Source organism: Dreissena polymorpha, chromosome 16 (genome assembly GCF_020536995.1).
Source record: "Dreissena polymorpha isolate Duluth1 chromosome 16, UMN_Dpol_1.0, whole genome shotgun sequence".
NCBI lineage: Eukaryota > Metazoa > Mollusca > Bivalvia > Myida > Dreissenidae > Dreissena > Dreissena polymorpha.
This window is the reverse complement of record NC_068370.1, coordinates 26,316,546-26,338,969: the sequence shown is the minus strand read 5'-3', so window position 1 is coordinate 26,338,969 and position 22,424 is coordinate 26,316,546. Positions and strand designations below refer to the sequence as shown.

Here is a 22,424-nt window from a genome sequence, read left to right as displayed (position 1 = left end):
TCTCTTATGACAATACGGTCAATCTCAACTATGTATGGCCCCACTACCAACCCTGGGGCCCCCGCCCATAATAGGCCACACCCACATAGGCCACGCCCACCCAAAATTGTCTTTTACTATAATTTCTTCATTTCTACACCGATTCACTTCAAATTGATACTGAACCTCTCTTATGACAATACAGTTAATCTCATTTATGCATGGCCCCATTACCAACCCTGGGGCGCCCTGCCCACATAGACCATGCCCACCCAAAATAGCCTTTTACTATAATATCTTCATTTCTACACGGATTCACTTCAAATTGATACTGAACCTCTCTTATGAAAATACATTCAATCTCAACTATGCATGGCGCCATTACCAATCCTGGAACGCCCCGCCCACATAGGCCATGCCCACCCAAAATTGCCTTTTACTATAATTTCTTCATTTCTACACCGATTTACTTCAAATTGATACTGAACATCTCTTATGACAATAAGGTCAATCTCAACTATATATGGCCCCTTTACCAACCCTGGGGTGCCCCGCCCATAATAGGCCACACCCACCCAAAATTGTCTTTTACTATAATTTCTTCATTTCTACACCGATTCACTTCTAATTGATACTGAACTTCTCTTATGACAATACGGTCAATCTCAACTATGCATGGACCCATTACCAACCATGGGGCGCCCCTGGGTCAAACATGCGGCGTGGGGATACGCGTCGGCCTCTGCCGCGCCATTTCTAGTTAAGAATTATGTTTCCTGTGGCAACAAATAGACTAGATATAATTCTGAAAATGGTGGATCCTGCGATAACTTTAAATGTTCTTCATATTTTGTCATTAAACTTGAAACATGGACGGATGGATATATGAAGATTTTGCACATCATTTCATTTTGTTCCTACATCAAGAATTCTGGTTGCTATGGCAACAAGTAGACTAGAAATATTGCTGAAAATTGTGGAGTTTCACCGGTAGGGGACATCATTGCTTGGCAGTAGTCTTGTTTTTTTTAAAGGAACTTTTTTCTTTGGGCATAAAGCGTCCTTCCTGATTAGCTTGTGAAGACTACACAGGCTTATCCTGGATGACACTTTACGCACATGCATTTAGCACAGTTTTCTCTGAGCATGGAGCACGTGTATTTTCGTAACAGCTGATTTCCCCACAAGTTTCCAAACTCAATGAGGAGGTGGATGCAGGTGATCCGAGACAGGAACTGCTGCCATCGGAACTGTTCCAAGAACTCTCAGATGCAGACACCGAACGGCTTAATCAGGACCTGCGTAAACCTGTCACTGTCAAGTTAGTGTATATTTGAATAATTTCTTTTACAAAGGGTTAGTTTAAAAAAAATTACAATTATTTGATTAACCTCAACATAATTTTTACATATGAAATTGGGGAATAAAATCCCAATCATTTTATGAGTAAGTTAAGTAGATTTTTAAAGATTAAAACAGTTTTGCAATACATGACAAAATTGTTATTTTTCACAAAAGAACAACAAAACTGGTACAACTTACAAAGGCGTGTTAAGGCCTACAAATTTTCAACAGCATTTACACTTGTATGTTTTTATCTTCAAATGGATCTGCTATAGAAACAATTAATAAGACCTATCATAATATTTGTTTGAATCAATCAGTGAGATTTAAAAGATTAAAAGTTTTGTCATTGTGTCTTTATAACATGACCTACGCTCCAGGAGTGAAATAACGTAACGCTCAATTTTGTTTATTACACAGGTGTTATTACACTAGTTATATAAATGTGAAATTACGTCATTTTTGACGAAATACCGTCAGTATTCCGGCGAATTTCTTCAGTTAAACTCTTTTACAATGTGAATAAATGGTGAAAAGAGCATAATGATAAAAAGAAAATGTGTTGGTCATGTTATAAATAGAATCTTATATTCGTGGTCATTTTGTATTGCATTTATTAAACTCGTCATCTAAATAAAGATAAAAACTCGGCAAGCCTCGTTTTTAACTTTATTAAGATGACTTGTTTAATAAATTCAATACAAAACGACCACTCATGCAAGATCCTATATATGTATATATTTTTCAAGAATGAAACAATGGAATCATGTATGTGTATAAAATGGCCCCAATTTTACCAGAACAAATAACATGAGTTGTGCTCTGGGAGAACGGGGTCTAGTGGATGTGCGAAAAATGTAGTCCCAGATAAGTCTGTGCAGTTCCCACTGGCGAATCAGGAACGACACTTTCCCCTTTTACGGAATATTTTGGTAAAAATGAAATCTATTCTCTGATTAACATTTGTGGGACTGCACAGGCTTATCTGGGACGACACTTTACGAGTAGACATTAAACCCCATATTCCCAGAGTGAGGTATAAATCTAGACATAAGAAAAAAAGCTATTTTAATTTCATGTAGTTTTTGAAACATAATAAACGTACACAAATTCATTTCAGTATCAAAGCGATGTATTTCTATTGATTTAATTGTAACACAGCATTTTCCATTGTCCGTACAATATAACAGCAAGACCCTTAACGGGCCTCACCTGCGACAACAAGAAATTATGACCTCTCTGTACAGTGGTCTGTCTCCCTTCTCTAATACAAAAAGTGACTGGTTAAATGCCACACCATAAAATTGTTCTTTTTGTAAATAAATGATTTTTTTTAATGTTCCATGGATCATGTTCAAATATTTGTTACATTACACTCAGGTACATGAGAGGCCATGTTCAGGAGCTTGCTACTGAGATGGATGACCCTGACCATTCATTGGACATCAAACGAGGCCTGATCAGCCTCCTTGAGTTAAACTTCAATGAGAGACAGTCCCTGGACTCCGACAGACCGGTCATCAGGGACGATGGAAAGCCAGTCATATACAGAGTCATTGAGGTCAGTTGTCAGTGGACTACAAGGCTTTTTATGCCCCCGGATCGAATGATCGGGGATAAATTGTTTTTGGCCTCTCTGTCACTCTGTCATTCTGTCCAAAAACTTTAACCTTGGTCATAACTTTTGCAATTTTAAAGATAGCATTTGGTATGCATGTGTATCTCAACGAGTGCACATTTTGAGTGGTGAAAGGTCAAGGTCATCCTTTAAGGTCAAAGGCCAAATATATGGCTTCAAAGCGGCGCAGTAGGAGGCATTGTGTTTCTGACAAACACATCTCTTGTTTCCTTCTAAGAGAAAGACCTTTTTCCATAAATTTGAGAAATTTGCGACTCTAATTTTCTCGATTTTAAGAAGTTGCCGACTCAATTTTATCAAGTTTGAAACTGATTTTTTCTCAACTTACCGGTAATAAAGTTTTCAACATTTTCGTTACAATTTTTTACAAGCTTGTAACTTATATTCTGAATGGATTTTCCTTGAACTTGACTGAGTAATTTCTCTTGTTATTCATCAGCAGACAGTTTTTTTCTTGACCTTAAAATGGTTATTTTTGGATGACTGGTATTAGTCTCTGTTTATTGAACTCTGAACCTTCTTTTCTCTAGGTGGAAAACTTATCCCTTTGACATCCGTGACCTCTATGTGAGCAGGGTTCTGTGAAAATTGGGCAAGTGCATAAAGTGTTGTCCCAAATTTGTCAGCGCAGTCTACACAGGCTAATTGCCAACAACACTCTCTGCATATATGGAGTCTTTTTTAAACCAAAATCCATTTAAGGCGGAAAGTGTCTTCCCTGATTAGCCTGGAACAACACTACACACATGCACTTAGCCCAGTCATCCCAGAACGCGGCTCCTATGTGTTACAGCCCAGTGTCTCCGGTGACTGTGAGACCACCTACAGACTCTCTCACAACAGGAGCCTGGACGGTGACCTTGGCATGGACATTCTCAAGGTCAGACACCTGGACAGCTGTGTAGACACCGTGGTCACCAGGGCTGGAATACTGGAGGAGAGGCCTTGCAGAGAATGCAATGACAAACATGTAGGTTACAGTGGTGGTCAGAGAGCTCTTTTTTCCATTCATTATAATTTTTTTCCTCTTTAAAGCGAGATGATACAATTTTGTCAAATATTTATGAAATTATACAAAATGTGTAAAAAACTTATTATACATATATTTCAATAGGAATTTAATCAAAGTTAAGAAGAACATGTGTCGAAAAATGCGAAATAAGCCAGATATTTAATTCTGAAATCGAAAATGTCTGTACAGTCGAATTCGTCAGCATGTATATCATGTATGTACAATGTGAATCTAAATTTAGTTTTTGTGCAGTTTTGTTCATACAACACAAAGACACAATTTTGTTTTACGGATCATTTTATATTCCTGCAACGATATCTATTCATAGGACACACCAACACAAACTCCGATCCTAATCAAAAGACAAATGCTTGGGTTATTGTAGGAAAATATGTACAAAATATCTTCGTCACAATTGGCTCTGGTCACTAATTTGCCTTTGCTGCATTTTATGAAATTCATCTTCAATGTATATTTTTCTTGCCTATTTTGTGTTTTTGGAACATATTTTAATCAATATATTACAATTTAACACTTATAAAAATCGTATAATCTCGCTTTAAAATGTGTGTGAGGATAAAGGGCATACCACTTCACACCATACTGAGTTTACAAGCAATATATGCATATTATAAGAGTTTTCTTGATATGTTTCAGTAAAGATGTATTAATTACCAATAATTAATGTAGTAAATGAACATGAGTTTATGTTGTGAATTATTGTTTTTCAGAAAGAATTTTTTTGGGGGGGGGGGGGGGGGCAATATAAAGAATAAATAGAGAATACTAGGTCGGTGCCGAATAAAGCAAAGTTTATTTTGCGAGGCTTAGAAAATCTGAACCACGAGCCTTGGCGAGTGGTTCAGATTTTCGTGCCGAGCAAGATAAACTTTGCTTTATTCGGCACCGACCTAGTATTCGATTTATCCCATCAATTTTCTTAGACGTAAATTATTTCTTTAAACATAGAATAGGAAAATCGAACTAGACGGAAAATCCCAAAGATATTTTAAGCAAACATCGTTTCATTATTTTAATCGTGTCGAGCCTAATACATTACAAAAAGATCAGTAACCAACCTGTTTTTCGTTTATCATACCTCTACGTCCCCGATGTTTAAGAAATAATGGAAAAAAAGACACTAAACAACTGCATCTTTAGCGTGAAACAACATGCATTGTGTCGTATGACGTATTAATAATGACGTCACGAGTACGCGCACTTAATATTTGTAAATAATGTTTATTTGCTTTTTGAGTTGCATTATGTGTAAAAACTATATTACATCTTGGTATCAAATTGTTTGTTTTGTTGAATCTGATTCGATTTTACTAAAAATGATTACTTTATAGTTGATTCCGAGTAATATGAACATTCTTCGCCGCGCGTGACAGCTATATTTCAGCACTGCTGAAATAAAGGTAAATTTATTCCACAGTGGTTTATTTCGACAATGCACGTCTGATGATGGGATAAAAACACATACATAAATGGTATTTATGAAAATGTCTCATGTGTTTCAATGACAAATGATATCATAAACTGCTCTGGTTTTGAGCACATGGTTTAATTTATTGTTGAATCCTTGCCGATATAATGTTTAATTATCAAGTTAAAGTCGTAGGGACAATGTCTATAACAGTGAATGCAAATAGTTGGCTAATTTCAGCAACAAGAATCCCAGCCAATATAATGTTTAATTATCAAGTTTAGGTTGTAGTGACAATGTCTATAACAGTGAATGCACAAAGTATGATTTGCTAATTTAAGCAACAAGAATCTCTGCACATATAATGTTTAATTATCAAGTTAAAGTCATAGGGCCAATGTCTATAACAGTGAATGCTAATAATTTGCTAATTTCAGCAACAAGAATCTCTGCACATATAATGTTTAATTATCAAGTTAAAGTCATAAGGACAATGTCTATAACAGTGAATGCTAATAATTTGCTAATTTCAGCAACAAGAATCTCTGCACATATAATGTTTAATTATCAAGTTAAAGTCGTAGGGACAATGTCTATAACAGTGAATGCAAATAGTAGGCTAATTTCAGAAACAAGAATCTCTGCACATATAATGTTTAATTATCAAGTTAAAGTCATAGGGACAATGTCTATAACAGTGAATGCAAATAGTTGGCTAATTTCAGCAACAAGAATCCCAGCCAATATAATGTTTAATTATCAAGTTAAAGTCATAAGGACAATGTCTATAACAGTGAATGCAAATAGTTGGCTAATTTCAGCAACAAGAATCCCAGCCAATACAGTGAAAACTCTCTTTACGACCACCTCGGTATTCCGACCAACTCGCTAAGTCGACCACCATTTTTCAGTCCCGATTTGTTCCTTCTATATTTCAATGGTCGTTACACTCACTAATCCGACCAACCCTTTAATCCGCTATTACGACCACTTTAATCAGTACCAATTATCGATATTGTTCTTAATTGACACCCGCCAAACGACCAGTAATTTTCACACCTTACTTGATCTGATGTTGTGGTACTATCGGGCTTGTGTACGAAGCCATTCTGACCCAATTAACCACAATTAACGACAACGGTTTTTGGCATCGATTTGCGACACAGGTGTTAGATTTTCGGCACTTGTTATAATTTTTAACCATTGATTGACAATTAGCTATTATTATTATTGAGTCTTTGATGGGTAAATTGGTAGTTGTTTGGTACACACTTTAAAGATTTATTACGGCGAATAATTTAACAGTTAGGATATTTGAGTAACACGGTTTTGTTCGTGATGGATATAAAAACCGACTTTTATACCATATCGTTATTCAAAATGGATAAGCGAAAACGGAAAGAGTTGTGTTTAAAAGAAAAGATTGATTTTATCGACGCAAGTGATGGGAAATCTCAACGACGATTTATTCGGCATTGGAAAGACTCGGGTTCAAGCTATTCTAAAAAGAAAATCTCGACTTTTATTCGACAAAATGCTAAGCAGAGGACAATTGACTCATTCGTTAAGTAAACATCAAGGATCTTGATGAAAAGTACATATACATGTATTTACACTTCTTTAATGAACAACTTGAAATACTATCTTTGTACAATGTATAAATACAATGTATAAACGGATGACTGTTATATTGTATGCAAACAGATAAAAGTTCAGTGAATATTTACGTTGTTGTAATTATATGTCCATCAAATTCATGAAAACTCAGAATTAAGACCACCTCGCTATTAAGACCACTTTTGAAAAGTCCCACAAGTGGTCTTAATAGCGAGTTTTCACTGTATAATGTTTAATTATCAAGTTAAAGTCATAAGGACAATGTCTATAACAGTGAATGCAAATAGTTGGCTAATTTCAGCAACAAGAATCTCTGCCCATTTAATGTTTAATTATCAAGTTAAGGTCGTAGTGACAATGTCTATAACAGTGAATGCAAATAGTTGGCTAATTTCAGCAACAAGAATCTCTGCCCATTTAATGTTTAATTATCAAGTTAAGGTCGTAGTGACAATGTCTATAACAGTGAATGCAAATAGTTGGCTAATTTCAGCAACAAGAATCTCTGCCCATTTAATGTTTAACTATCAAGTTAAGGTTGAACGGACAATGTCTATAACAGTGAATGCAAATGAGCCGTTCTATGTGAAAAGGGGGTATGTGCGTTAAGTGTCGTCCCAGATTCTGCTTTAATGATATTTTCTGTTTAAAGAAAGTATCTTCTAAGCAAAATTTCAATTTAGGCGGAAAGTGTTGTCCCTGATTAGCCTGTGTGGACTGCACAGGCTAATCTGGGACACCACACTACCCACATGCATTAAACCCCCTTGAACAGAGCACGACTCAAATAGTTTGCTTATTTCAGCAACAAGAATCTCTGTGCCCCTCCTCTTCTGTGAGGTACTCACTTCTAGGATCCCCGGACCAGTTTGTGATCATCAGTGCCACTACAGAGGTCAAGTACATAGCAGCTCCTTACCCTGATCTTTCTGCATCACCTGCAACATACACCAGGTAGATCTGAATCTCTTACAAGAAAAATATGTTGGGGTTGGGTGTTTGTGATCTATTTTTTTTTTAAGCACATGCTTGGAAACAAAAGTATACAGAACAATAATCATGGGTCTGATTTAAAACCTATTGAAAATTGAGTCACTTATTATGGATGCATGTATTGTTACGGGCTTTCATCACTGTTTTATGAAATTACAGTTCGATCGTTGTCCTAAAAGTATTAAATATTGGTCCATAATGTTTACATGTATATGCTTTTTAAAAATCAGAGTGGATAACAAACTTTGTGAAGTTAAATTGATTAACATAACAAAAATAAATATGTAACAAAGAATCAACTTTTTTTTGAGAAATAAATATACATGTATACAACTCTTGTTCTGGAAAAACTGGGGCTTAATGCATGTGCCTTAAATATTAGCTTGTGCAGTCCTCACAGGCTAATCAGGGAGGACACTTTCCACTTTTATTGTATTTTTCCTTTAAAATAACTTTAATTAGATAAAGTACAGTTTACGCGGAAGGTGTCGTCCCTGATTAGCCTGGATACTGCACAGTCTAATCTGGGATGACACTTTTAAGCAATTGTTTTAAGACCAATTTTCCCAAAACGAGGCTCACACATATATTTATATGAGCCTGCTATGTTAAAAGGGGGTTTAATGCATGTGCGTAAAGTGTAGTCCCAGATAAGCCAGAGAAGTCTGCACAGAATAATCAGTAACGACACTTTCCGCTTGAATGATATTTTTCGTTAAAAGATAGTCCCTTCTTAGCAAAAATCTAGTTAAGGCGGAAAGTGTTGTCTCTGATTAGCCTGTGTGGACTGCACAGGCTTATCAGAGATGACACTTTAGGCACATGCATTAAAACCTTTTTCCACACAGCCCAAATATAACATATGAATCCTGACTATAGACAGAGCCTCAATCTGATGGTGTCTCGACCAATCACAATACAGATACAAGAGCTCCATTCTTCCCGTCACCATGAGCGTCCACTGAAAGCTCAGGGCTCCAGTAGAAGAAAGGCTGGACATTCATTGGAAAACAGAGATGCTTTAGTGCAAAAGGTTTATTTCACATGTTACCACTCAGATATGAATTTCGATCAGTTTTTAGTCCTTTAGAAATCATATTGAATTTTAGACCTCTCTTACTAGATTCAAGTTTCAAAGGTTTAATTCCCAACCCAAAGGTACTGATGAGCAGAAAACAGCTTAAAACCTGAACAAACTGATGGTTGCATAAAGCTATTTTCAATTTGCTTCTATGGGGGGAAGGTTTAACTTAATATATTACGAAGATGGTGACAACGCTGTTAATATTTTATGCAATATTATTGTTGTTGTTTTTTCAACTTATGCAAACAGACCATGGTAATATTTCAACAACTATATGGTTAGGAAGTAACAAATTTCCTTTTATTTACAGTTTATCTGACATAGAACACATTGTAGAAATTTTCAGTAAATAGTGTTTTCAAGACTGTTGTCTTTGGTATATTTTTTCTGAAAAGCCCACAAAGGTAAAATCTATTTATGTTACATAGAAAGCCTTAGGTTTATTTGAAATTCTCTCGAGTCCATTTGCTGGGACTGGAACCAGTTCTTGGTGTCTCTGGGGTAGATCTAAAGAATGCTCCACAGTGGAGATCAAACCCCTGACCTCACAGAATCAAGGTGGACACCATATCCACAAGGCTGCTCAAAGAGCCCACTTACATATTGTTATTCTATTTTGCAGATTATTGCACTCACAAAAACTAAGAATTCAAATGAAACTTCATATTATGATATATTACTAAGGTATTTCAAGAACCGTAACTCTTTCTTATATATTTAAGGAGTTATTGCTCTTTATTTGATTTGTACATGCAAAGCTTAACTATAAGTTTTAAATTGACTAAAATGCTCCATTCCTATATCAAAAGAGGGTGTTAAGATTTAAGTTTTTCAAGAAAACACCTTTTGGTCAAACAATGCTTTGGAGTGGCATTTGGCACATTTATTTTAGTTTATTTATTCTCCATATGGTTATTAAGAGCTTTGAGCCTACATGCGTTTTCTTACTGAATACTGCTGCTGACAATAATTGTTTATTTCAATAACGTACGTCCTTAATGGTCCTGTCAAATTTGATCATTTATTCACTTATATTGACTATTGTCAGTATTTGTAATTTTATTCTTTAAGTTCAGGATGTTCTTTCTTGTTAAAGTTTCATTGTGTGACAATTTTAACTGTGTCTTGTCACTAACACTCTTATATTCACACAAGACATGCATTAAGAGTTCAGATGTAATTTAATTCGAAGATGTGTAGTGTACCTTTTTTTTGGGGGGGGGGGTCATTCTTAATGCCCTCCTTTGGTGTTTGTGGACATATTTTTAATTTGTATATTTTAATGTTGTCTACTGTAATAAGTTTTCAAACACTTAAAAATATTTTTTTGAATACAAGGGGTCCAACAATTTAGAGACAAATAATACTGGTGTTCAAAACTTTCTAGACACTCCAAAAAATTATATTAACAATTGGGTACAGGTAAGTAATGTCCTATTTTTTTTTTATGACATTGATTGTTTCAACGAACAATAGCACATACATGTAAAATCCCAATAACTTTTATATATGAGCTGTGTTCTGTGAAAAGGGAGTTTAATGCATATGTGTTAAGTGTCGTCCCAGATTAGCCTTTGCAGTTCCGCTTTTATGATATTTTTCCTTTACAGAGAGTCTATTCTTAGCAAAAATCCAGTTAATGCAAAAAGCGTCTTCCCTGATGAGCCTGTGCAGACTCCACAGGCTAATCTGGGACGACACTTTACGCACATGTATTAAACCCCTTTTTCACAGAGTGCGGCCCTTATATTTCACTTTTAGCTGGTGGTTGAAGATATTGTGTATAACCCTGACACATAGTTTTTTACCCAGGGACGGCATTAAGGCATTCTTCTGCCAGGTTATGTCCTTAGTCCGGTTGTAAAAACGCAAAGTGTCACCAAATAAACGCAATAGTACAGAATTTTGGTGAAATAGCATCGGGAAAAAAACTGTCAGAAAATTTATTAAGAGCATTTTATTTTGGACCCAAACCTGTATGTCTGAAAATTCAGAGTCACAAGAATAATTATTTTTGCTAAAAAGGGGGTTGTCAGAAAATTGACAGTGACCGAAAACTAAGTGTTATTACGGTAATTCCTTAGGTGGAACAGGAATACCATAGACAAAGTCCACCTGTTATATATGGCAATTACTTACTACAATCACATGTATTGGAAGTTAAAATTAAGCCTGCTGCCTAGATGAGAAGCTTGTTTGCCGGTAATTGAGTTGTTTAATTTGTTGCTGTATTTGTTACTACAGTGCACAGAGTTGTTGAAAGGCCTTGATCATCTGATTAAAGACGGAGTGAAAGATGGGGCTGGAGATGTACAGATGGAGCTGTACACCCTGCTACAGCAACTAGACAGGACCGGCATTGAGTCCCTGATGGACCAGACCAGGTCCAGTAAGGCAAGGTGAGGTAGTGCTGGTACTGGAAGGGGGAGGGAATGATGAGAGGGGGATATTTAAGTTTTACAGTTGGAGCTCTCAACTGTGTTAAAATAGCTGGACAGGACAGGCATTGAGTCCTAGATGGACCAGACCAGGTCCAGTAAGGCAAGGTGAGGTAGTGCTGGTACTGGAATGGGGAGGGGGTGCAGCAGGAAGGGGGAGGGATAAGTAGGATGTACAGTTGGAGCTTGTCACTGTGTAGCAACATGTAGACGAGACTGGCATTGAGTTCCTTATGAACCAAACCACCAAAGAACAGTAAGGCCAGGTGAGGTAATGCTGGTACTTGAATGGGGTGGGGGGGGGGGGGTGGTCAGGGAAGGGGAGAGATAAGTAGAATGTGCAGTTAAAGCTCTTCACTGTATGACAGCAGCTTGACAGGACTGGTATTGAGTACGCAAGTAAGTCCATAAAGGTCAGGCGAGATATTACTGGTACTGGGAGGGGGAGGGGGTAGGGCAGGAAGGGGGTGGGATATATAGGATTTACAGTTTGAGCTCTTCACTGTATCACAGCAGCTTGACAGGACTGGTAATGAGTCCCCGATGAACATAAAGGTCAGGTAAGGTAGTGCTGAAACTGGCAAAAGATTAGGGTTTGGGGGGAGTGGCTGGCAGATGAGGGAGGAGAGGGGCCAGGTGAGACAAAACTGGTACAAGGGGAACAGTGTGAGGGGGTGGTGGTAAGGGGGCTCTCATTCACCCCCTAGTGTGAAATAAATTGAAATAAGAATCTGTATATCAAACAGTAACATAATTGTTTAACCCACCCCCTCAACATTTCAGGAAATCATTGATTGACCTGCTTTCTACAGCTGGAACCTATGCCTCAGTAGACTATCTGCTGGAGATCATGGATTCTGGAAAGCTGGATTCAGTGTCTGCCTCTTTAGTACTTGCCCGTGTTGGACACTTCCCGAAACCAGATGTCTCGGTTGTGTCCAGGATATTGGTATGTGCCTGGTAATAAATTGCAACTTATGTTTCAAATAGAGCATAATTCTAGGAAATTTGGGCTTAATGCATGCTTGTAAAGTGTCATCCCAGGTTAGCCTGTGTTGTTGGCACAGGCTTATTTGGGACAACCTTTACCGCCTTAAGTGGATTTCTGTGAAGAAGAGATTTCCTTTACATGATAAATATCATAAAAGGCCACACAGGCTAATCTAGGATGAGAATTAACGCACTTGAATTTACCTCAGTTTTCCAAAATGCGGCTCATTGATGTATAGAACTTAATCTCATCATACAATTTTGCTGGAAAATAACATTCTTAAATAAACTTTGTAAAACCATGAAAAGGCTTTAAGACAGTGAGACTAATTTGTGGAAACTAAATTTAAGCTCGTCTCTTAATTCTTCTGATGGAGAACTGATTGCCCTTTGCCTTTTTACCAATTTGTTCTCCATTAGAAATTAAAAATTCAGTTAAAGAAATTTCTTAATATTCAATTTTAAAAGGCTTCATTTTCAACCCTTAGATACTGATAAACAGCAAACAGCATAAAACCTGAACAGCCTGCGAGTTACTCTGTTTTATGCTGGTTGCATTTAGTTGTTTTCACTTTGCTTCTGAGCAGGAAAGGGTTAATGCATTCATGCAATTGTACATTTCAGGAATTTATCAGAATAAAGGTCCAGAAATTGAAGACTGACAATCCTGTTCTCCGCAGAGCTGCTTGGCTGTGTCTTGGTGCACTGGGGAATAAGCTGGTGGAGTCAAATGCAGAGAAAGAAAGAGGTGCATGGTTGACTTTATTATTATTCAACCAATAATTAACTGCATTTATAATCTTAAGTTTGCCATGGCGTAATGGATATGGTGTCTGACTAGCAAATGGGAGCTCACAGGTTGGATCCCCACTCGGGGAGCATTCATTCTCTAGATCTTCCTCAACGTCACTGGTTATAGATCCAGGAAACGGACTCGAGAGAATTTCTATAAGCCTGAGGCTTATGATGCAATCGAGCTAAAATACATAGATTTAAACTAAACTAATCTTATACCACTGCAAAGAAAGTTTGTGGGGGTATACTTGAATCACCTTTTCGGTCTCTTGGTCAGTTTGGTGGTCTGCCATGTTGCACATGTTTATATTGTGGCATGAACTAGTCTCTGCGTATAAAAATTAAACCAAAGAGATATGTTGTTTATAGTACGAAGAAGTGATTTTTATGTCATAGACTGGGGGACATTTAGTTTTTGCCCTGTATGTTGGTTTGTTTGTTTGCATCAAACTTTAATATTGCCCATAACTTTTGCAATATTGAAGATAGCAATTTGAATTTTGGCATTCATGTGTATCTCATGGAGCTGCACATTTTGAGTGGTGAAAGGTCAAGGTCACCCTTCAAGGTCAAAGGTCAAATATATGGAGGGGAGGCATAGTGTTTCACAAACACATCTTGTTTGTTCATGTCTTGCTATTTCTTGCAGAGTAATGTGCCTTTGAACTTGTAAAAAAATTGAGAAGTTAAATGATTGAACATGCTTTCTCTGTTTTGTGAATTTGTCTTTGTGTGCAATCAATGTGAAGTAGAAAAATACTTCTATTTTGGAATAATTTAACTAAGACTCAACTTTCGCACCTGCATAAAATGGACTACATTGTGCATCATTTGTCATCTTTATTGATTGTTCTCTTCTAGCATGATGTAAGCATTTTTTAAGCATTATTCTAGTTACACTACCCAATAAACATTTTGCAAAAAATGAGATTATTGAAAATTAAGTTTTAATGAAAATATGAAGTATGTTTAAAAGGATTTACACTTCAATATGATTCAAGTTGAAGCACAAAGTGCCTCAATCCCTCAAGTATGGTGCACTAAGTGGATGTGTTAGATAATGTTTTTTGAGGAAAAATAAGTATAACTGAAATTTCCCTTAGACTTATAGAGAATACTATGTTAGTGTGATTGTGTACTTAAATTTATCCCACGAGTGAAGAAAGGTTTACATGGCGAGGCTTGCCCAGCCTTGTAAGCCTTTCTGACACGAGTGGGATAAAGTTAAGTACACAATCACACTTACATAGTATTCTATTTATCCTACAATATTGTTTTATTTAATTTATTCCTAAAATAAAAGCAAAAACACATTAAATTAACTGAATCTAACATTGCGTAGTAATATTTATTGTGATCTTTCCTGTTTACGGAAATAGAAATAGTCCTTAAGAATTCCTGGCAAAAGAAAAGTAACGAGACAAAATATCGCTATACGCCTCGATTCAAATTTAATCAGCATTCCAAATGTAACACACTTAAATAGAACACAGACGGTTGTGTTCAAACTCCAATTCTTGTTTCACCACTGTAAAAAAACAAACATGGCTCCCGCCATTTTGATATTTACAAAATGTGTAGCCACATACGTGGCTACGTGAAACTTGATGAAGCATTTATACCCGCCGATATTGTTAATTTTAGTCTTTAAACAACTCTTCTTTTTACACACTTTATACTTACTTACATCAAATTATTGTTCTACTCACCAAAGTTGTATAATAACCACGTCCATGTTTGTTTTCGTAATGTTTAATTTGCTTCCATGACGAGTTAAAATTCTAGACAAATTTCTTCATCGCCATCCATCTTTTCCATTTTAAAGCACTGGATGTAAGCAGGCAATTCTTCGTGGATAGACATTCTTTGATCGACTGACAAAGGAACGACTAAACCATCATAGAAATTACCATTTTAATTCGACATCGATTTCCTTCGAAAAGTTAAAGAACAATTTACTGACACTTTTCTTAAATTTAATCCATCAATTAATCAACAAAACATCGCGTTATTCGACTACATTCGACATTTTAACTGAATCGAAAATGCAGTCTCACCAGTTTCATTCCAGTTTTATATCCAAACACTGTGTTTTCACATTCATAATATTATAGTAATCCATCGTAAACACACACACACACTCGTAAACTCGTTAAACGACTGCGTACCCAATGACCTAAATGACGCAATGAGGGGTGAAAGGCAAAAATTACTAGTCCCTACGTAATGTTCTAAAAATAACTGCTATAAACCGGATCTAAAAATAGCAATAAAGAAAACCTTATCTTTTCTTTATGAGTCATATTTGTTCTATAAAATCATTTAGCTGTAGGATAAAAATGAATATTTTAGCCTAATTCTTAGAAAAGTTCGCTTTATGGAACTAAGTTAAGTGTCTTCCCAGATTTACCTGTGCAATCCACACAGGCGAATCAGGGACAACACTTTCCGCTTTTATTGAATTTTTGTTTAAAGGGAGTCTCTTCTAAACAAAAATCTAGTTAAGGCGGAAAGTGCCAACTGCACAGGCTAATCTGAGACAAAACTTTGCGCACATGCGTTAAGTCTTGTTTCCTAGAACAAGGCTCATAATGTTTTAATTACTTTTTTCCTTGTAGAACTCTTAGCTCAAGAGAAGATCACCAATGCATTGAGATCTGATGCCAATGATGTGGAGCTGAGGAAAAGACTGGATAGAAAGCTGGAGGAGATCAGACACATGAAGAGACAACAGAAGGAGCTGTATGATACAGAAGTGCTCAATATCGAGAAGGTACATTTGAAATATTTTACGGAATACCATAGTAGATAACTTGTCAATATTGCCCATTTGTTGGTAAATATATTTGGGTTTTCTATTATAAAATAACTTATTTTTAATTCTGGAAGAAATGATTTTAATTAATTTTTAAATGGCAACAGTCTCAGTAGATCTTTATGCCTTCATGTAGTGGGAGGCATTTAGCGATGCACTTGTCCCTCTGAACGTCTCTCAGTCCTGAAGCTTGTGGGTTCAACTCCTTTTTCACTACAAGGTGGATCTGACTGAAATACTTGCAGTGGAATGATCTTGATGTGCAGATGATCGTATATAGATGCAATGATTTTGTGCTTCTAAGAGTTTTGGCATAATTATGATTTCACTTTTATTTCTGTATGGAATATATGGTCCCAACATTTGTGTTTTCAACTCTGTAACAACTGGATGGATCTTTCTCTAACTATCACAGTTAACTGACCTTAATATGTAGATGATTACAAATACAAAAAATCAGCTTACTCAGAGATCGGGATATTTTTTTCTCTGACGGGATTACTGCCCCATATATGAAGACAACAATGGGCACTTACAAAGTTGAATGGGCACTTTGCAATTATGAATGGGCACTTCTCAAAATTTATTTCGGGTAAAAATTACAGACAATAGGATAATCAGCGTCAGTAAAATTGTGACCCCATCAAATTTATTTCCAAGTCTGTGACGCAACTATATTGTTTAACATGTTAATTATATTAAACAAACCCGATATTATAGTAGATAAAAATAGTATTACGTTGCAATTTGATAATTAGTATAAATAATTCAATTAAACACTGTCATTATTTACGATATATGTGTTTAGGAATTTTATAAACACAGACGTACGCCATAGGCATAGTAAGGAACTGTACAGAAAGTTTGTAAATCAGAACTAATCGGTATATCTCGGAAAATCATTGATTAATGTATTTGTCGTTTCAATGATAAGGGCTGAGTCATTTCTGCAAATTTGAACTCAACTTGCGTAAAACACTTGCTCAATTTACCGTTAATATCCATCTCCGTTCTCTGCAAAAGATTCGAAGGCGGAGCTATGCATGTGCTATTATTGTCCCCTACCCGTGATACCGGAGGGGACTTGTGATTTGCGCTGTGTGTGTCCGTCAGTCCATCAGTCTGTCTAACTTTTCTGGATCCTGCGATAACTTTTAAAGTTCTTAATATTTTTTTATGAAACTTGCAACATGGATAGATGGAAAAATTGAGATTATGCACGTCATTTTATTTTGTTCTTACGTCAAAAATTCTGGTTGCTATGGAACAAATAAAAAAATATATGCTGTGAAACCATTTATTTTCGACAGCACAAAATTTCGTCATTTTTATAAAAATGACGATTTCGTCAGCACTTAAATTCGCAGATTTCTGATTTTGAATTTTAAAAAAATGCGTCAGTCAATATCCGATTTGTGTGTAATACATATTCGCGATCAATCGCAGTTGCGAAAAATCGTGGTACGAATGCGGGAACACACTTGAGAATCACTGCAGGAGGTGGGGCCTGTTTGTCACATGCCAATTAACTAGTCTTTTGTTATCAAGGGACAGTAATGGACCCTCTTAATGTATGCCATTCACACGTTCACTGTTATGATTAGCGGACAAGTGGGATCGAATAACTGTTAACGAGTGTTTGTAACAACGAAGCCAATTGCCAAGTAGTCTTATTCTATTGTTATATATTGTTCTTAAATAGTAAACTACCGGTATATAAATCAATAATGTCAATAATTTAAAAATGAATAAATTGATACATATAAAATAGTAATAAGTGTGGTTAAACGCAAACAATCAAACAACAAACAGCAAACAGCAATTTAAATATTCTTTATTTATTTGTGATTAATACGCATGTTGATCACACATGGTCATCTTTTCATTTGGTGTATCGTCGTTCATCGGCATTTGCCGCATGATGGCTAATATGCAACACCCCTGAAAAACCCAATGCAACTAATGGGTAATAAAGTTATAAACAATTAGCGCTAATTCATTACCATTCTACATAAACGAAGTCAACGCATTCGATACAGCTGTACTGCACACGCGTTTTGAAGAAGTGTAACTTGTCAGTTAAGTACCATGTGTAATCTACATCCCTTTGTGTCAAAACCGCATTATTATTATCTTGGTTACGAAACAGCAGTGAATGTGTGCATGGATTATGTTGGAATTTAATGCCTCATGTCTACGGTAAAATTTTAAATATTGTTCAGCCTAGTGTTTGTTTTTGTTCAAACATAGAGCATGATTGTTCGTTAGGATCTTAAATTCGCCAATCGGTCGACTGACGAAATTGATGAAAATTAATGCCTGACGATTAATAATGGTTTCACAGTATATAAAAAATCTGACAATGGTGGAGTTTCACCGGTAGGGGACAATATTGCTTGACAATAGCCTTGTTAAATTGGACAATTGTCATTGAGGAACAAACACACAATAGGTTCCGCATGTTGATTGCTAGACAAAGGAAGCCAATTTTGTGGGCGAGAAATTTGTCGCTTTATTGCTTCAGACAGGAAGCGGCTTTCTTTTGATGACGTCAAACTGGCAATTCACACAGAGTGCAAATTTTTGAAAGACTTTAATTGACTCTATGTTTACAATTCCATTAAAAAAAACACTTGCTTACATTAAACTTTGGATAAAATTATCAAAATAAAGCAAAAGCGAAGTTAAAAAATATTAATAAATTAATTTGCGTCGGTTCAAATAAGACGTTTTGCATTGTACATCAAAGAGTTTTCATGACAACAACAACTTAAGCAAACATAACTGCGATGACGCGGGGATCGATCTACCTGGATTGTTTTTATGCCCCGGATCGAAAGATCGGGGGTATATTGTTTTTGGCCTGTCTGTCATTGTATGTGTGTGTGTGACCCAAAACTTTAACCAAAACTTTAACCTTAGTCATAACTTTTGTAAGATAGCAACTTGATATTTGGCATGCATGTGTATCTCATGGAGCTGCACATTTTGAGTGGTGAAAGGTCAAGGTCAAGGTCATCCTTCAAGGTCCAAGGTCAAAAAAACAAATTCAAAAACTTTAACCAAAACTTAAACCTTCTTCATAACTTTTTCAATATTGAAGATAGCAACTTGATATTTGGCATGCATGTGTATCTCATGGAGCTGCAAATTTTGAGTGGTGAAAGGTCAAGGTCAAGGTCATCCTACAAGGTCAAAGGTCAAATTTATGGCTTCAAAGCGGCGCAATAGGGGGCATTGTGTTTCTGACAAACACATCTCTTGTTCATGAATGATCTTGTAAGTTGAGTAAGCAAACAAATAAGTTGTGTAAGAATAGTTTTTCTTATACATGGATAACATGCAAAGGGCATCGCATTGCGTAATGGTGCGCGTTGAATTACGGAAATGCTGCGCAGTTTTTCGTTTTAATCGGAAAAGAAGGCACTGCGCACCTTTATCCCGATCTCTGCTTACTTTGGTTGATTTATGGCCATTAGGGCCATTGGTTTTTTCGCTATGGAATATATAGTCCTGAACTTTGTGTTTACAACTTCTTTTTAAGTACTGAGTGGATCTTGCTATAACTTCCATTTGAAGATGATTGTTATAAACAGAGTTTTGGATGTAATTTCACCATTTGTCTTTTTGTCCACTGAAGATTATATGGTGGATTTGTCTGTGTCTGTGACACATTTCTAGTTATTCAAATGATGAAAGCCATGAGCATGCATGCTGTTTTATAAGAAAGTAATTTGAAACATCATGAAGTGTTATTTTCTGTTAGTTAAGGCTAGTTGAGTAAAGCTGTAAAAGTAAATGTTATTTTCTCGGTTAAGTATATACAATTGCTAATTTTTTCTTTCATTTTATTTCACCTTCACTAAATTGGAATTATCAAACTTGTTTATCAATTGTGCGAAAACTAGTCTTCTTGCAGGTTCATCCCAGATTAGCCTGTGGAATCTAATCAGGGTCGGACACTTTTTGCCTAGATTGAATTTTTTTATAGAAGAGACTTTCTTTGACCAAAAAAAAATGGGAAAGTATCGCCCTTGATTAGCATGTTCAGACTGCAAAGGCTTTTCTGGGAAGACAATTGACTCACAGTTTCTGGGAAGACAATTGACTCACAGTTTTCGGCTAGATTGAACTTTACCGGTATGCAGTAGTTTTCCACTATCGACAAAGCGGGGCTTTGGGGGCGGTAGCCCCAGATACTAAGTAAATATATAGGATAAAAAGGATTATAAGGTATTGCGTTAGTTGTTATGTGTTAGGTGTTAAGGGTTAGGGTTAGGGTTAGGGTACGCTGTTTGATGTTAAGTGTTGCGTACCGGTAAAGTTCAATCGTCCCCAGTTTTCCCAAATCGCAATTCAATATTGCCACATTGTTGATCACAGATGGTGAAGTGGCTTCTGTCATAAGAAGCCGGTTAGTATGTCAAGGCTTTAAAATACAATTGTTCATGCTGCCATTATTTTGTTTTATTACACTTTCACTAAGTATTTATAACCAATTGCTTTTAAAAATTTAGCCTCATTCTTGGAAAACTGGGCTTAATGCATGTGTGCAAGATTATAAGAAATTACATTGTCCGCCTTTTCTGGATTTTTGTTTAGAAGAGACTTTCTTTAAAACAATAAATTCCATAACAGCGGAAAGAGTTGTCCCTGATTAGCCTTTGCAGATTGCACAGGGCAAATCTGGAACAAAGCACTTGCATTAAACTGGTTTTCCCAGAGCGATTCTCAGATTTTATTAGACCTTTGTTAAATTGTTAAAATCAAACTACACTTCAACACCTTTTTTTCGAAGTCGTCGGGACCGTTAAAAAAACTTCGGATTAACGATAATTCGAAATAAACATTTGGCATACGACTTCTTTGATTCTGTAAAAATCAAACGTTGTGGAATACACATGCTTCGGCCACACTGTACTTTTAATAATTGTTTTACTTAAAACGCAATCTAGTCAGATAGCAATAGATTTCTACTTGTAACAAACAGAGGAATAAAACGATTCTTTTTCTTCTTTTTAATTTTTCTCTAATTACAGAACATATTAAATATCATGAATAGCACATCATACAGGTAAATACATATGAATACATTTTCGGAAATGAATTAACATTTTTTTTAAATAAGATGCGCTGTCTCTCTGAACACCGGCCTTAGTAGCACGAAACTGGACGCGTGTAACATATTTTTCCAATTTGTCAATTACATTGAAGAACTCACTTCCGCCCGGTTTTCACCCGAAGAACTATCTTACGTCGTTGATGCATATGGTCACACGTTGATTAGATATCATGTACATTCTTGTGTTGTCGGCCTCGTCGTCAGCTTTTGACCACAATATAAAATTAACATGCTACGCGCAGACGACAAAGGTGTAATTATCGGCTTTTGACGCGCAACGCGCAGACGACATAGGTGTGAAATTACGCTCAGTGTTTTCGCAGTTTTGACTTCGGATTAAAGATTTACAATAAGGTGCAAATTATAGTGTTGGGACCGACAGAATCTATTCGAATTAACGATTTCTTCGGTTTAACGAAGTTCGGATTAACAATGAAAATTTACATTGAACAAAGAAGAACCACAATCGGGACCTGAAAAATACTTCGAAATAACGGTGACTTCGGATTATCGGTGTTCGAAATAACGGTGTTTAAGTGTGGTGTATCAATATTTCAACAGATGGTGAAGCAGCTTATGTCTCAAGAAGACTCGGACTCTCAACGTCTGGGCCTGAAGGTGGTAGGCGCCCTGGGATACGAGAGTCTGCTAGACACCCTGGGGGAGGTCATACGGGACAGGTCTCACGGTCCATTGAAACGACTGCTGGCTATTGCATCCACAGAGAAGATTGCCAGTGTTGCTCCATCCAAGGTTCGCAGATATTTACTGTATATTTGCCCAGTTGCTTATTACTTATCTGCCTGTCTAATCTTGATATCCTGAACTATTGTATAAAGTTATATATGTAAAAAAAGATAATTATAAAGTTTTTTTTCTTTGTGTATTATGTTTTATGCCCTAGATAGGGTGGCATATTGCAGTTGCAATGTCTGTCCATTTGTCTGTCCATCCGACTTGCCAGGTGGCATCCATTTCCTTGAGTTTTTTCCTAAACACTTTCTGAGTGCACATGCAGGAGAAAAAGTACTGGACCTGCCCATCTGTTAAGTTTTTGGATGATTCAGGGTCATATAAAGTTTGGTGTTGAGCGAGTGCATGGCATCATGTTTTTTATGTCAATTCAGTGATAGATTTTCATATTGGAATGCAAAAATTGTTGAAACA

The 22,424-nt window shown here is 36.4% G+C and overlaps 1 protein-coding gene across 4 annotated transcripts in view; it reads left to right on the top strand.

Annotated features, from left to right (window-relative positions):
• LOC127862411 (uncharacterized) overlaps window positions 1-22,424 on the top strand; it is a 72,869-nt gene that overhangs the window by 5,553 nt on the left and 44,892 nt on the right. For all 4 annotated transcript variants that reach the window (XM_052401510.1, XM_052401509.1, XM_052401508.1 and 1 more), the window contains 10 exons: window positions 1,152-1,300; window positions 2,704-2,884; window positions 3,756-3,932; window positions 7,826-7,974; window positions 8,893-9,046; window positions 11,342-11,496; window positions 12,319-12,484; window positions 13,150-13,273; window positions 15,939-16,093; window positions 21,819-22,010. In XM_052401510.1, coding sequence (XP_052257470.1) covers window positions 1,152-1,300; window positions 2,704-2,884; window positions 3,756-3,932; window positions 7,826-7,974; window positions 8,893-9,046; window positions 11,342-11,496; window positions 12,319-12,484; window positions 13,150-13,273; window positions 15,939-16,093; window positions 21,819-22,010 — 1,602 coding nt within the window. The remainder of the gene's footprint in view (window positions 1-1,151; window positions 1,301-2,703; window positions 2,885-3,755; window positions 3,933-7,825; window positions 7,975-8,892; window positions 9,047-11,341; window positions 11,497-12,318; window positions 12,485-13,149; window positions 13,274-15,938; window positions 16,094-21,818; window positions 22,011-22,424) is intronic.